The sequence below is a fragment of the Rhinolophus hipposideros genome (assembly GCF_964194185.1).
Source record: "Rhinolophus hipposideros genome assembly, chromosome: 25".
NCBI classification, from domain to species: domain Eukaryota; kingdom Metazoa; phylum Chordata; class Mammalia; order Chiroptera; family Rhinolophidae; genus Rhinolophus; species Rhinolophus hipposideros.
Genome location: NC_138071.1, coordinates 27,026,247 through 27,041,895, shown reverse-complemented (window position 1 = coordinate 27,041,895; position 15,649 = coordinate 27,026,247). Strand labels below are relative to the sequence as shown.

Here is a 15,649-nt window from a genome sequence, read left to right as displayed (position 1 = left end):
ATGGTCGCCCCGCCCCTCCTCTGCACCGCGCGCCACGCACAGGGTGACGTGGAGGGTCCCGCCGGCGCCCCGCCACCTCAGGGGTGAGCATGCATTGCACAGACGCGAATCCACAGGGACCCTGAGGTGCCCCAAACCTTCCACCCCAGCTTCCATCTGCGCTGCAAAAATAATGCCCTGCCCCCCATGATCACGCGTCTGCCCCCATCCGACTTCTCCCAGGGGGCTTCCAAACCCCGTCATCCACTGAGTTATTTCTGAACTGTTGTTCTTTGCCGACTCAATTCCTGGCCTTGGTCGTGAGTACGGACGGTGGGCGAAGTGGGCATGGGCCCTGACCGCAGGGAGGTGACAGTGGATGACAGGCAGGCATTCCACTCACACTGACATCGCAAAAATAGAAACTTAGGTAGAAATCCCAAACGGCCATAAATACCATTGCACAACAGCAAGACTCCGGTGGGAAAACACGACAGGAAGAATCAGACTGAGACATTGGGAACGCTGAGATCCCAAGTTTCAGCACGTTACCCAGACAAAAAGTGAAGAGGAGTTTTCCAGGTAAAGAGCAGAGCAGAGTAGACCCTGAAAGAGGGGAGAGATTGGCTTCGAGAAGAAGGGGGAAGGCTGGGGCAGCTAGGGCCTGGTGAGAGAGGGGGAAACAGCCTAGGGGAGGCAGGAGACCTCCGACCTCCGACCACCGTCAACGTAGTGGTGTCCCAACCGGGATGGCACGTCCCTAGGGGGCAATTTAGAAGTGTACCGGGGGAAATTGTGTTGTCAAATGGTTTAGGGGGGAGCCAAGAAGGCAAGATATCTTGCATGTTGTAAGATGGTATCACAGGAGCCGGCCCAGGTGGTTAGAGCTCCGTGGTCCTCACTCCAAAGGCTGCGGGTTCGATTCCCACATGGGCCAGTGGGCTCTCAACCACAAGGTTGCCGGCTCAATTCCTCGAGTCCCACAAGGGATGGTGGGCTCTGCCCCCTGCAACTGGCAGTGGCAACTGGGCCTGGAGCTGAGTTGCGCCCTCCACAGCTAGGACTGAAAGGACAACTTAAAGCTGAACAGCACCCTCCACAACTAAGATTGAAAGGACAACAACTTGACTAGGGGGAAAAAAAAAGTCTTGGAAGTGCACACTGTTCCCCAATAAAGTCCTGTTCCCTTTCCCCGATAAAATCTTTTAAAATATATATATATATAGTATCACACAAGAAAGAATTGTCTGTCTCACAGGGCTTTCAAATGTCCTGAACATTCATGTAAGGGGAAAAAACAGTGATGATCACTGATCCTTGAGCCTGTGTTTTATATATAAAAATGATGTGATTTTTGCAGGATGGTGATATGTGCTGAGGTTTTAAGGAATGTAACTATCACGTAAATGGAAGGAAGATTGCACTCTGTTTTGTTCAGGAATTTACTATGAGTTACCATTTTGGAGAACTACATCATGGGTAGCAATGTCACTCGTGGCGTTTCGTCTTCATTTGTACCGTCACATTCAAGGTGGTCCCACCTATACAAATAAGCATCTAATTATGTTTTCCAGCAGACTGAAATAACATTTTATTAGAAAGGATTTCCTTTTCTTTCTTCTGTTATGGATAGGACACTATAATTGTTTGAAGTTTTTGTGTGTAGTTACGTAATGTCATCTATGAACTTTATTTCAAAACAGTAAAGGGGGTGTCACAAAAAATGTTATTAAAAGGGAGCATTGGAGCTGGTGGAGTTAAGAACCACCATTCTAGGAAACATGTGAGCTAGAACTCACCAGCACTGTTATCCTTTACTGTGTTTGGGTCTTATCCTCAGTTAGACTGCAATTTGAGCCCCCCTCAGCAACTGGCACAAAAAAGAATGACTTGTTAGAAGAGACTCTGAGAAGAAGAGTAGGGACACTCACCTGGAGTTTGGAAGATATAGGTTCCAGACCAGCATTGTCCAATAAAAATATAATGTGAGCCACCAATGTTAGCCATATATGTAATTTTAAATTTTCTGGTAGCCAAATTTTTTAAAAAACAAAAAGAAATGTGTAAAATTAATTTTAATAATTTTCATTATATTATTAAATATATCCAAAATATTATTTCAACATGTAATCAGTATACAAAATTGAGATATTTTACATTTCTCTTTCCCCCCACACCTTTGAAATCTGATACAGATTTTATGCATATCTCAATTTGGACGAGCCACATGTTAAACACTCCATAGCCACATGTGGCAGGAGTCTGCCACACTGAATAGCACAGTTCCAGACCCTTCTCAGTTAATAAGTTTCTAGGTAATTCTGAATGAGACTTAGTTTCTTCATATTTGAATGAAGGATCTAGACCAAATGTCTTGATTTTTCATAGTTATTCAGCCCTTTTCTCCTCCTCTCTACCCACATCTTTCTCCCTCTCATTTCCCCATTTCTCCTCCTCTCATCCCCAGGTCTGTTCCCTGCAAGATATCCAAATCGTGGGTGGGAAAGGCAGAACTAAGTGGCCAACAAGTTTTCTAAGCCACTCTTGCTGTGCAGAGGGAAGACTGCCCAGCAACTGTTGATTCACGGGAAATCCTGGACATGATTGGTTGTTATGCAGGTGACTTCAGAGAAGTAACTGGTTATAGTTTTCTCTTGCCATCCTGAGCCATTTTACAGAGCTGGAGTTCTGTAACCAGAAAACTCCAGCCTCATATCCTGGCACTGTCTCCTACCAGTAGTATTGTTTTATTATAGCTCTGTGCCTTTGTTTCCAATCTGTAAAATGGTAATAAGACCCACCTCAGGGTTTGGTGGGGAGATTAAATGGGATTGCATAAACGAAAGAGCATAATAAATGTTAGTTCTCTGTAACCTGTATCCTGCCTGTAACCACACATTTGAATAAGGCTGCGAGAGAGAGGCCTATTGCAGACAGTTCTCCCAGGAGGCTGGGTGCCTGGAAGAGTGATTTTATGTGATCCACACCATATATATCTTCTTTGCTTCATAAAGAAAGGCTTTGCAGTCAACCATTGTCCATATTCTTTACCTAAAACAATGCTTTTGCCCAGAGTAGATGCTTAATACTTGTTAAATGTATTAAAGAAATATCTAGCGCATACTTAGGCCAGGATTCTACTAGGAGCAGAGAAGAAGGAAGCCTAACAGAACTCTGGCTAAGTAATAATTAGCAAATTAACAAGAATTAAACTCTATTTTCCTAATAATCATATTATGTAAGTACCACCATCATTCCCATTTTACGGAGGAGAGTATGGATTTTGCCAGAGGTCACACACTGTCAATGGTAGTGCTGGGGTTTGAATGCAGGCAGTCTGCCCCCAGAGTTCAGACTCTTCGTTATGCCATGTCAAGCGAGGTCCCCGCCTAGCAACTCCAGCACCATGAAGACGTCACTGTTAAGGCCCTTATCACCCAAATGTCATGGCCCGTTTGCTGTGTGAAGGTTCCTTAATTGTGAGCTCCCTAAAGTCAGGGAATGGGTTGTCACCGCTGCAGCTCCAGCAGCTAGCGCTAAGCCTGGCTCACAGTGGGTTCTTCATCGGGGGAGGGTATTCTAGCAGAAGGCATGCTCCAAGGCGTGAAGGTGCGAAATAGTGGGTTACTTGCAATACGAGTAGTCAGATTGTACTGGAGCATCACGTTTGAGGCAGAAAACTAGTTCTGTGGAGGGAGGAATGAGCTTGTTTTTTTAAAAGCGTCAAGAGGGCCGCTTTTGGAGAATGTGCTCAGAGGGAGTAACAGTGTCCTTTGCTTCCCTCCAGCCGTGTCCCTGATGGTGAGGCACCGTTGGTCAGGCGCCTGGAAAAGTCACAGAGATCACCACGGGCCTGCCTTGTAGTTGCGGCTATGAATTTGGGATTTCCAACGTAGGCGATGAGAAGTCGACGACAGACTTTAAACAGTGCGATTCAAAGGAAAAGGAACGGGCAACGTCTCATGGCAAACGGATGACACAGGTACACTAAGAAAAGGGGTCTTATTTTTCACTTCAAGGTTTTCCCACCAAACTTAATGGGTTCGATGGAAACCTAACAATTCTGGAGTAGGTTGGCTACGCGGTCAAGGTTTGGGAACACCGTTGGGCACCTCTAAACGTTTGGTTGCTCTGGACTAGTCTCTAAAATCTCGGTTTCATGAAACGTGGACGCCTTTCTTTTTTTTTTCTTCTTTTTTTTTAAATTAATTAGATTTATTGGGGTGACAATTGTTAGTAAATTTACATAGAACGTGGACGCCTTTCTTTCACGGATCTTCGCATCTTCCCAGCCGCGTCCCTCTTCCTTCTCCTCTCCATCCCCTTCTCTGCCCATTGTTTCCATCCCCTCCCGCCTGATGAATGCTGGGAGGTGTAGTCCCTCGCCTTGCTACCCGAGCCGGTAGGGCGGCCCTATCAACTCGGTATCATAATTCAACAGAGGCGGGGCAAAGCCTGGAGGGCCCCGCCCACTTATCCGAGGAGCAATCTGGGATTTGCAGTTCCCAGTGCCCGAAGGGGTCCTGCCGGCAGAGGGGTCTTGGACTCTAATCCACCCAGACTCGCGCACCCTGATGACGTCACAGGACCCGCGAGGCCCCTGGGATACGTCGTAGTTCTGGAGCAGCGATCTCAGCCTTGTCCGTCACGACTCGAGGACCACACTTCCCAGGAGTCTGCAGGGCGGCGCGCCAAGAGCCGCGCGAAGCCGTGATTGGCTGGTGAGCCGGCCGCACGCGGAGGAGCCCAAGAAGCAGCTCTGTTGCGACAGTGGCCGAGCGGCGAGGCCCAGTGAGTTGGGGGAAGGGGCCCTGGGGGGAGGGTGCCGGCCAGTGAGGGGGAGGGAGGACGAGAAGAGGGGGAAGGAACGGGGTCAGGATGGATGGAGGAGGCTTGGAGGGAGGAGAGAAGGCCAACGGGAAGAAGCGGACGGGCGGGGGCCGGGGTCGGTTCGGGGGCTGGCGAGTGAGCGGACCCCGAGGGGACTCGCCGGGCGGAGGACGAGCGTGTCCCGGGAAGACGCCGGGCCCGACGGCGAGGCGGTGTGCAGGGCCCGGCGGGAGGAGGCCCGAGGCAGGCGGGAGGAGGAAGCCGGCGAAGCGAGGCGGCCGGCGGAGCTGAGCGCCAAGTTGGGGGAAACCGGAGACGGGACCTGTGCCGCGGCGCGGAAGCCGGTCCCTGCGTGGCCGGCCTGCAGGCAGGGGCGCTTGCGGGGTGCAGCTGGCCGCGGAGGCTGGTGGGCGAAGCCCCGGGGGAGAGACGTTAGGGTTGGACGGGCGGCCGAGGACCCGAATCGGCCCGAGAGACCCCGACGGCGTCGGGCGCGCCCCGGCGTTGATAGGAGGACTGCTGTGGGACGGAGCGGGGCCCGGGCTCCGCGCGTGGGCTTCGACTTCCGAGTGTTTGCCTTCCTCAGGCCCCCGGGAAGGACAGTGCCTACCCCTGTGGTCCATCACCATGCCCTCTGACCTGGCCAAGAAGAAGGCAGCCAAAAAGAAGGAAGCTGCCAAAGCGCGACAGCGGCCCAGGAAGGGACATGAAGAAAACGGAGATGCTGTCACAGAACCCCAGGTGGCAGAGGAGAAAACTGATGAAGTCAATGGACAAGAGACCACAGGTGAATCGAGGGGGAGGGGGGCCCCTGGGGTGGTTGCCCCGACTTGAAGGATGCCTTATGGGGGGGGGGGGGCTGGAGACTGGATCCGGCGCCAGGAAACTTTTCATGAACCAGAACAGTAGCGTTGGAGCTTGTGGGGTCCTGTGATTGTTCAGGGGAACGACCCAGGGGTCTCACGCACCCCGTGGCCCGCAGACAGGAGAGTTGTGCCACCTTGTTGCTCTGTCACTGGACTGTGAGGAGGAGGTCAGTTTTCTGTCCCTTTCTCAGTTTTCATTTCTACACACGGTGGTCAGTGTGCCAGGCCGTTGCCACATTATACCCCTGGCCTCCCATAACAATAAGAGAAGCTTACCAATTGTTTTGTGGATTTTTTTCCCTGGGGAAAAGATGTCTTTTTCCGTTATTTACATTTTGGGAAATATTTATCGAGCTCTTCTCAAATGCTAGACAGTGTGCTACGCATTGAGGTACTGTAAACACAGTCTGCCCTCCGGTAACTCACAGTCTGGATGGAGAATCGTGATAGTGTGTGATGAAGAATATGCCAGGCTCTTGGAGGTCTATTCCCAGCCTTCTTTTTTGCCCGCTGAAAACTCCCTACGCAGGCCTTCTGTTCCACCACATTTTGGTCCTTTTACACACTAAGTTCTAATACCACAATTTTTGTACTAGTTACAGCTGACATTTTTCTCAGGGCCCAACTCAAGATAACAAAGCCTTTCCCAATCAAACCTGACCTCAGTTATTTCTATTTATCATGCCCCTGTGCCAGTCTTACAATGTTACATTTTTACCTGTGTGTCTTCTGTTTCTTCCTCTAAATTGTTTAGTCTTTGAGTGCAGGGACCATTGTCTTAGGTGATACTTTTTGCAGATAGAGATTCTAAGTAAATGTCTAAAAGCAAAGAAGTGTTACTAATGCAAGTTATGATAGACAGACAGGAGTTCAGAAAAGGGGGAGTTAAAAATGATTGAGAGAAGAGAATTGGGTGGTAGGAATTGTTTGCAAAATAAGAATTATGGGAGCAAGCTGGTGCATTAAAGTCAGGCCATGGGGGGAGTTTTATTCCTGGCCAGAGTAATGGAGGCATGAGAAGAACGATGGAAGTGAGAGCGGAGCCTGTCTTTACAGCCCTCTTCGCAAACTTTTTCTTTTCTGTCCCCAGAAGTGGATGTGCTGAGCAAGGAGCTAGAGGACTTTGAGATGAAAAAGGCTGCTGCTCGAGCTGTCACTGGCGTCCTCGCCTCTCACCCCAACAGCACCGACGTCCACATTATCAACCTCTCCCTCACCTTCCATGGTCAAGAGCTGCTCAGTGACACCAAACTGGAGTTAAACTCAGGCCGTCGTTACGGTCTCATTGGCTTAAATGGAATTGGTGAGGCCCTTGGAAGGCAAGGTGGGAGGTATCTCTTCTTGGCTCACCTGTCACTCACCAAGTATTTACTTAGCACCAGCTATGTGCGAAGCAAGGAGTTGACAATATGGGGGGGAGAGCAGATATGCCCATGGAAAAGGAACTAGCCATACAGAGCAGTACGTGGTATGTACCACATGAGTAGGTACAGACAGTAGGTGCCGGAGAAGTGGGCAGGAGGGGTGGGGTGGCAGTGTGAACAGACTTCACAGAGGAGACGTGGGACAGGAAATGGAGAAAAGGCGTTCTAAGAATGGCGCTGTGTGTAGAGGGGAATAGCAGGATCTGAATGAATGAAAGGAAAGAAGATACTCAAAAAAAATGGTGAAGTCGTGGTTTGGCTGTGGTGGAGGAACTGGGGGCGGCTGCCCGGCAAAGCCGTGCTGAGTGTCCTCTGCCCGTTCTCGGCCTGCCCCTCAGGAAAGTCCATGCTGCTCTCTGCTATTGGGAAACGTGAGGTGCCCATTCCTGAGCACATTGACATCTACCACCTGACTCGGGAGATGCCTCCGAGTGACAAGACACCCTTGCAGTGTGTGATGGAGGTCGACACAGAGCGGGCCATGCTGGAGAGGGAGGCTGAGCGGCTGGCTCACGAGGACGGTAGGGCTCCAGGCCAGGGGGTGGGGGTGGCCTTCCCCCCAGGAAGGCCCGGGGAGCCTCACGGCCATGCACTGCCCGCAGCGGAATGTGAGAAGCTCATGGAGCTGTACGAGCGTCTGGAGGAGCTGGATGCTGACAAGGCGGAGATGAGGGCCTCCCGGATCTTGCACGGACTGGGTTTCACACCTGCCATGCAGCGCAAGAAATTAAAAGACTTCAGTGGGGGCTGGAGGATGAGGGTTGCCCTTGCCAGGTGAGTCCCTCCCTCCTCCCCTTTCTGTAGCTCCCCATCTCGGGCTTGAGTGCTCGCTCCAGTGGAATTGTTTCGAATGGGGTTTCGTGATCAGTAAGTGCCAAACAGGACGCAGACAGCCACAGGCGTGGAGTGCGTGGTATGCGTGGGTTGAGGAGTGCACCTCCTGACTGGCTGGTCGTTGTTGGGTTCCTGGCACGGTTTGGGTCTCCTAGGACCAGCCCTAGATAAGACGGTGGAATGAATAGGTTTGTTTTCTTCTTTCTTCCTGACTGCCGTCTCACCCTTTTTTGGTGCTTCAGTCCTTCTGAGTTTTGCTGCATAAAGATGAAATGTCAAACAGCTATTAAGATATCCGGTCCCCTCACCCTCATGTGACTTGGACCCAAAGAGAGTTTCCGTAACTACCATTCCTCCAGCAGTCCCCCAGAAAGTCCCCAGGTAAACAGTGGCTCCTCCTCCCCCAGGAGCACGGGCGGGCCTCGACACTGCCTCAGCAGGCCTGCCTGTGTGCACCTTTGAACAGGAGCACGGTGGTTCCGTGTGCTGGCAAGGAGGAGCCGCCTCACGTTCGCTTAGAGAGCTTTTCAAAATGCAGGTTTCCTAGCCTGCCCTTCAGATCTAGGCAATTACAATGTCGGAGTTTGGTGTCCAGAAATCTTATTTTGAAAGAGCTGCACAGATGTAGGAACCAGAGCTGTCCCCTTGCTTCTCCTGTCTTAAGATTTCATCTAAGAAAAGAACATTCTTTGGCTTCCTTGCTAGAGTACGGCAACCCTGCCAAATAGGTCGAACATGACTAGTGTTTGCTGTAGCCACTTATTTCCTCTCTACCCTTTGTCTTCCTGTTGGTCAGTTGCCTCAGTGTAGAGGACTTGCAGACTCGTAAGGACTTTCACAGCCTCATTGCCAAACGACATCGTCCGTCTGCTTCTCAGCCCCGCTTTCTGCTCTTTAATCTGCACTCTTCACGTCTGGTTTCTGTCCTGGCTCTCCCCTTCCTTCTGAGGTGTAGAACCTGGAGGAGATTGCAGGACTCGGGCCAGGCCTGGCCAGCACTGCAAGTAGCAGGCAAGGCCGTCCCCTTCTGTGGAGCAGCCATTAGGCTGAGGCGGCTTTGTCTCCTTTCCACCCTGCAGAGCCCTCTTCATTCGGCCCTTCATGCTGCTCCTGGATGAGCCCACCAACCACCTGGACCTGGACGCTTGTGTGTGGTTGGAAGAAGAACTGAAGACGTAAGGGGACGGATCTGGGCCTTGGGAGTGGGCAGGTCCCCAAGGGGGAGTTGGGCAGGGTCCCGAGGAAATGGACACCCAGAAACCCCCGTGATATTAGAGCAGTGAGCACATGACTGGTGAGGCCGGCGTGAAGGCCACGGTGACAGAGCGGCGCGCGCCTTTAGCTGCCGGCCTTGGTGTTGGTGTTTGTTTCGTCTGAAATGTGTGGGCTGTTTTCTGTTTCTATTAAAGACTGTTTCTCTAACGGTACTTATAAACATCACGTAAAGGGGAACTCCTCTAAGATCATGATGTAGTGACAAAGGACAGAGAGCCAGTATGGCAGTGGTCGTTGTATGGCTAAAGAGCTGCAGAACCAGAATATTGTACTAACTCTGAAAGGCTTTTGGGGGTCTCTGCCGTGTCTGGTACCTTCTTTCAAAAAGAGGAGCATGGTGATTTTGCCTGTGCCTGTTCCAGTTCTTCCCACGCACAATTCTAGGCACTTACAGGTGTGCTTGTAGACATACACTTCTGTTTTTCCCATCGCTGTTACTACCATCTCCATTCCACTGAAAGTTAGAACAGAAGATGGAGGAAACTCAGGCTCTGTCACCACACTCTGAAAAGCATCAGAGTCTCCTCACAGGCAGACGGGACACTGGCGGCTTAGGCGCTTGCTGAGAGCAGGAATTGGCCTGGGAATCTCACGGGTGCTCGGGTGCAAGGACGGGACAGGAGGAGGGGTGTCTGGGTCTGGCTCTGACCTCACACCCAGGGCTCGGGCCTGTAGCCCCCCTGACTAGTGCTCTGGCTTCGCAGTTTTAAGCGCATCCTGGTGCTCGTCTCCCACTCCCAGGACTTTCTCAACGGTGTCTGTACCAACATCATCCACATGCACAACAAGAAGCTGAAGTACTACACGGTGAGTGGGCCCAGCGTCTCCACGGTGACCTCCGCGCTCACCAGCTGCCTGAAGTCCTCTTGCAAAACAGCCAGACTGAGCCTCCCTTTTCTATCTATTGCTACAAAAAGATGTGGACGAGGAGTCCTGTAGCCTGTTTTCTTTGAATCCCAAAGTAGTTGCTTTCAGGCCGTAAGCCATGGACTGGCAGCGTGGGCACGTGGTGGGTACTTGCCTTATGGCAAAGAGGGTCAGTCTTCATGGTACCCAGGCGGGCGCTGCGCCCTCTGCCGTCCTCAGTGGCTGCTTAACATTGCTTCCTGACAACCAGCGTATTTACCTCTCCTCCCACGAAGAACGGAAGGCAGGATCTCGGCAGCCTCCTTTTGTGCCTTGCCTTTCATATTCTGCATTTCAAAAAATATATCAAATGAAAAGTGAAAAGTAGAAGTCTTCTTCGCTCATAATTACGCTTGCCACAGGAGTATTAATAGTTTCTTGTATAACCTTCCAGAAATTTCCCGTGTTCTTGCAAGCATTTACAGAAAATTTCCTACATATGTATTACAATTGTGATTTTAGTCGTTTTCTTCTATAAGTTGCTTTTAAAATTTAGTATGTCTTGGACTGCTTTCCGTATGAGTATATATAAATCAACCTCATTCATTTTAGTGGCTGAATGGTATTTCATTGTGTGGCCATCCTGTACCTTACTTGTCAGACCCTTTTTGATATTTTGCCGATGGCAAATAACGTCACTACAATTGGGCAGGGTTTGCAGGTCCTAAATCTGATGGGTCTCATGTCTTCCCTCCTAGGGGCAGTCATTGTCACCTGCATGGGGCGTCAGTTTCTAGGGGTGGGGTGTAGTAGGAGGAGGTGAGCTGGGAAAGCTGTGAGCCTTGTGATGGCTGTGCGACAGCAGTTCTCAGGGCTCCTCTCACTGCTGTGGGCGTCTTCTGGCTCACGTGAGGATTTGCTCTGGAGCCTGCTCTGCCTCAGCCAACAGTGAGAGGCACACAATTTGAAAGACCTCAGATCCCAGGTCAGGGTATGCGTCCTGAGTGCGCCTCCTCTTTCCCGAGTGCGCAGTCGTTGGCCAGGGCCCAGTCAGATGCCCCCGCGCAGGTGAGAACCAGGGGAGAGAACCAGCACCGAGGCTCAGGCCGCCCGCCTCACCTGGCCCCTTTCCTGCAGGGTAACTATGATCAGTATGTGAAGACACGGCTGGAGCTGGAAGAGAACCAAATGAAGAGGTTTCACTGGGAGCAAGATCAGATCGCGCACATGAAGGTAGGGCGGGTGGCGAGCCGAGGTCACGTTCTCCCGGAGAGTTGGATGAGGGTTTGGGGAGTTTGGGGGTGCCGGGGTAGGTCAGGAAGAAGTGAGGTTGCGGTGAGTGGTTTGGCGCTGGCGCGTACTCCCGTGCCCCTCGGTCTCTTTCAGAACTACATTGCTAGATTTGGCCATGGCAGTGCTAAGCTGGCCCGGCAGGCCCAGAGCAAGGAGAAGACACTACAGAAAATGATGGCGTCAGGCCTGACGGAGAGGGTCGTGAGCGACAAGGTGGGGTCCGCCGGGTGGCGTCAGGGGGCCTCCAGCGAGGTGATTCAGGAAAGTCCTAACGTGGCAAATGCCCTCTCCCTTCTAGACGCTGTCGTTTTATTTCCCACCGTGTGGCAAGATCCCGCCTCCCGTCATTATGGTGCAAAACGTGAGCTTCAAGTATACACGAGACGGGGTGAGCACGGGTGCTCGGGTGGGGGCGTGCTGAGCACACCTACTAAGTCGTGGGGAGGGCGGTCTCAGGGGGCAGCTGGGCCCCATCCAGGCCTCACAGTGGCCCCGCTTCAAGTCCTCAGACGGAGAAGAGCTCCGCGGGGCTGGGTCTGCCGCCAGAGCTGCGTCTCCGCTGGGGCCTGGGGGTCTGCGGGCTGGGTCTGCCGGCAGGCGGACCGGCACCCTGACCCCGTGTCCATCGCGCTCTGCCTCACTCCCTCAGCCTTGCATCTACAACAATCTGGAATTTGGTATCGATCTGGACACACGCGTGGCTCTGGTGGGGCCCAACGGAGCAGGGAAGTCCACTCTCCTGAAGCTGCTGACTGGGGAGGTACAGTGCCCGTGGCTCCCACGGTCAGGGCACGTCTGAGGGACAGGAGTTGGCCGGGCTGCACTGGCGGGGCGCGAGTGCCCTGGTGGTGAGCGAGGGGTCGTCCCTGCAGCGCCCAGATGTGGGCTGTGTTCTCAGAGAAGGCGGGGAGGAAGGGGGCAGTCTGCGTGTGTGACCGAGACAGAGACAATACCTGCGTGTGTCTCAGTCTTTCTGTGTTCTCCGTCGGCGCTCTTCAGGAACGTCTGTGCACTTAGAGGCACGTTTTTATTTTAGAAAATGTACTACGTCCCCGTCCTCGTTATACGTGTCGTGTGTTCTCTGGTGGACATTTAGTGACCGCCGAGGAGATGGGCTGAGCACGTGTCAGTCCATCGGCCTCTCTGTGTGTCAAAGGCCAGGGGAGCAGTCTGAGGGGACGCGTAGGTTCTGTTTAGGAAGTTGTGTGCGTCTTGTTCAGTGTGAACAGACGCTGTGTCCCTGCTCTGCCTCTTTCTTTTCTTGTGTGCTTATCTTTTCATTTCCTCTTCTTTTCTTTCTAGCTGCTGCCCACAGACGGGATGATCCGAAAACACTCTCATGTCAAGATAGGGCGTTACCATCAGGTACAGGCCTGGGCTCGAGGGGGCGTGGGAAGGTGGCTGCGTGTGACCAAGTGGCTTCCTACCTGCTTCTCGTGGAATCTAGAGCAGGGCCTGGGTATGGGGTAGAGATTTCCTCGGCAGGTAACCCAGCGGGGTTCCTTTAGAAACGGGGCGCACGTCACACCCACTGGGCTCCTTTTCCTGTAGCACTTACAAGAGCAGCTGGATTTAGACCTCTCGCCTCTGGAGTACATGATGAAGTGCTACCCAGAGATCAAGGAGAAGGAAGAGATGAGGAAGATCATTGGGCGATACGGTCTCACTGGGAAACAGCAGGTCAGTGGAGGGCTGTGGGGGGAAGAGGCCCAGAGAACGGGCGACTGGCTGGGTGGTCAGAGGACACTGCTGTCCTGGCCACCCAGGTTTAGAAGCTGTTCTGAGAGTCTCCTCGTCTGGCTCTAGCCCCTGAGACAGCCTGCTGCCTTTCCTTTGCCCTGGGTTGTTGTGTATTAGAGTATTTAGGTCTCTTTAAGGGCAGAGCAGGGACAGCCTGCCAGTCTCTGACATGCCTTTGTCCCCAGACTAGCAGGACGAGCCATAGTGCTCAGACATGAGAGAAATTAAACCTAGAAAACAGTTTCTGGATTCGGATCTGGAGTGAGGGTCCTCTGTGTTGCTCTGATTCATTAAGATTGAAGTGCTGAGAGAGCGCGAGAGGTGTGGCCTTGGTCATGGCCAGGGTTTCCGGCTTCCAGATGTATCCATCCTCAGGCCCCGAGAGGCTGATGGCTACGTCACCATCTTGCTGTGTGATCTTGGGTCTTCCTGACTCCACTTGTAAAATGGCGGAGCCGGGGGGAAACGTGGGGGTGGGTGGTACCGAGTTATGTACATAGTATGGTTCCACTCAGGTGAGCCCAATCCGGAACCTGTCCGATGGGCAGAAGTGCCGCGTGTGTCTGGCCTGGCTGGCCTGGCAGAACCCCCACATGCTCTTCCTGGATGAGCCCACCAATCACCTGGACATCGAGACCATCGACGCCCTGGCAGACGCCATCAATGAGTTTGAGGGTGGTATGATGCTGGTCAGCCATGACTTCAGACTCATCCAGCAGGTGAGGCTCCTGGCCGGGGCGGGAGGCCGAGCAGGGCAGCTAGGAGAAGGCTGCGTGGGACAGTCGTGGCGCGTGGGGGCACTTAATGTGTGTCTCTGCTGGGTTTGGAAAAGGGCGCGGCATAGACCAGCTCTCTGGCAAACTTAGAACGCCTTAACAGAAATACTTCAGTTTTTCAGTGGCTGTTTGGGGATGTTAGCCTACTGGGCGTGGTTGGCCCTAATCGGAGAGGGTGTGGGGTAGGGAGCAGGGTGCTTTTGCTACTGTCCCAAGATTCTACAGCCTAGAAATGGTATTGGACTAAGGAAGGTTTTGATTAGACAGAGGGCTACCCCCAGTCTCTGGTGAAAAAGCTGCCCGTCATTTCTCTGGAGCTTTGGGGAAGATGGAGTGGAGCTGAGAGTGAAGGCTCTGCACAGATCTGGCCCCTGCTGGGGAACTGGAAATGGGAGTGACGCAGCACGTCTCGCTTGGGGGGCTCCGGGCCTGTGCTGACAGTACCCGTGGCTTCAGCCATTCGAGAGAATGGCGATGTAGTGAGACCAGCCGTGAGCTGCATCCGGGGCTGTGAGGGGCCTGGGAGAGGCTGTGGAGGTTTCTTCCTGGAATTCCCTGAGCACCTTCTGGGCAGTGATGGGGAGAGTGCGGGCCGGGGTTGTTAAAGTCGAGGGTTTGCTTTCTAGGTGGCGCAAGAAATCTGGGTCTGTGAGAAGCAGACAATCACCAAGTGGCCTGGGGACATCCTGGCCTACAAGGAGCACCTCAAGTCCAAGCTGGTGGGCGAGGAGCCCCCGCCCTCCAGGAGGACCCACAATGTGTGAGCCGGGGGCCGCACTCCTGCATTGCTGCGGTTCCGCTCCCCAGCCCCTGCCCTGCCCCCACCGGCCTTCGCTGCACTCTGATCCTCTCTACAGCTGGACAGTACCTGTCCGTTCCCTGTCCTTCCAGTTACTTTCGTCCATGTCTGGACTTAGCTGGCTGTTCCCTCCGGCCCCGTGCTGGGTCCTGACCCCGAGTGATTGCAGCCAGAGGGACCTGAGGGTCAGCCCAAGGGCCCGCACCCTGCTTGGCCTGTAAAGGAGCTGAGGGTCCTGGTTCTCTGGGATTGGTGATGCGGGAGGGATCCCCCAGCCCACCGTCCCCATTCCTTTCTGCTTCTGGTTTGGAGCTCTGGATCAGGGCCTGCGTCCTGATCGGTTTTTAATTAATTATTTAACTGTAACTTTTAGACCTGTGTGACATCTACAAAGTGTCCAATAAAGAAAGAAGAAGCCCTGGTCCCTGCCTTCCTTCTCGGCTCTCTGGGCCTTTTGCTCCCCTTCTCCCTGCAGTGCCAACATCATCTCCCCTCAGCAAGAGCTGGGGCGAGAGTCGTTGGGACAGAGGTGGACTGAAGACTAGTCCCCAGGTCCCGGGAGAACCTTCTGTCCCTTTTGCGGATTTGACGTTGTGCCCTTTCATAGGCCAGTGCACAAACCTTAACGTGCCTCAGAATCGTGGAGAGCTCGTTAGCCCACGGGTAGCTAGGTCTTGCCTCCGTTTCTGGTTCAGTCGGTCTGGCCCAAGGCCAAGAATCAGCTTTCTAACAAGTTCTCTGGGGGTGCTGATGCTGCTGGCCTGGGCGCCCCGTTTGAGAACCAGTCTCCTGGCACATGTGTTTCCGAGTGCTGGGAGGCTCCTGTCACAACACTTGGGCTTGTTAAAACTGCAGCTTCCTGGGCCCCAGCCCTACGCATTCCATTGGGTGAGCTAGCAGAAGTGCAGAAATGGTGGCGAGGCTGCCCTTTCACACCGAGGTTTGCGAAGCTCTGTTCCTGGCCTGACGCAGGGAGTGCTGGTACTT

The 15,649-nt window shown here is 53.0% G+C and overlaps 1 protein-coding gene across 2 annotated transcripts; it reads left to right on the top strand.

The window, feature by feature from the left end:
• Positions 1 to 3,766: 3,766 nt before the first annotated feature.
• On the top strand, positions 3,767 to 15,084 carry LOC308492926 (ATP-binding cassette sub-family F member 2). 2 transcript variants are annotated; one of them, XM_081038441.1, is made up of 15 exons: positions 3,767 to 4,770; positions 5,396 to 5,596; positions 6,766 to 6,978; positions 7,438 to 7,620; positions 7,702 to 7,873; positions 9,013 to 9,108; positions 9,913 to 10,015; positions 11,192 to 11,287; positions 11,441 to 11,560; positions 11,646 to 11,735; positions 11,997 to 12,107; positions 12,650 to 12,712; positions 12,899 to 13,027; positions 13,603 to 13,806; positions 14,490 to 15,084. In XM_081038441.1, exons 2-15 carry the CDS (start codon positions 5,437 to 5,439, stop codon positions 14,625 to 14,627), a joined length of 1,878 nt encoding a protein of 625 aa, XP_080894567.1. In that variant the 5' UTR covers positions 3,767 to 4,770; positions 5,396 to 5,436; the 3' UTR covers positions 14,628 to 15,084. The 2 variants fall into 2 exon arrangements, with proteins under 2 accessions (XP_080894567.1, XP_080894568.1); XM_081038442.1 differs by lacking the exon at positions 3,767 to 4,770 and adding an exon at positions 5,166 to 5,215.
• Positions 15,085 to 15,649: the final 565 nt, after the last annotated feature.

Excerpts from the sequence above, each read along its gene's own strand:
- LOC308492926 (XM_081038441.1), top strand. The coding sequence starts at position 5,437 with ATGCCCTCTGACCTGGCCAAGAAGAAGGCAGCCAAAAAGAAGGAAGCT. Across the intron at positions 11,561-11,645 it reads AGAGGGTCGTGAGCGACAAG|ACGCTGTCGTTTTATTTCCC; the intron begins GTGGGGTCCGCC and ends TCTCCCTTCTAG. Across the intron at positions 13,028-13,602 it reads GTCTCACTGGGAAACAGCAG|GTGAGCCCAATCCGGAACCT; the intron begins GTCAGTGGAGGG and ends GGTTCCACTCAG.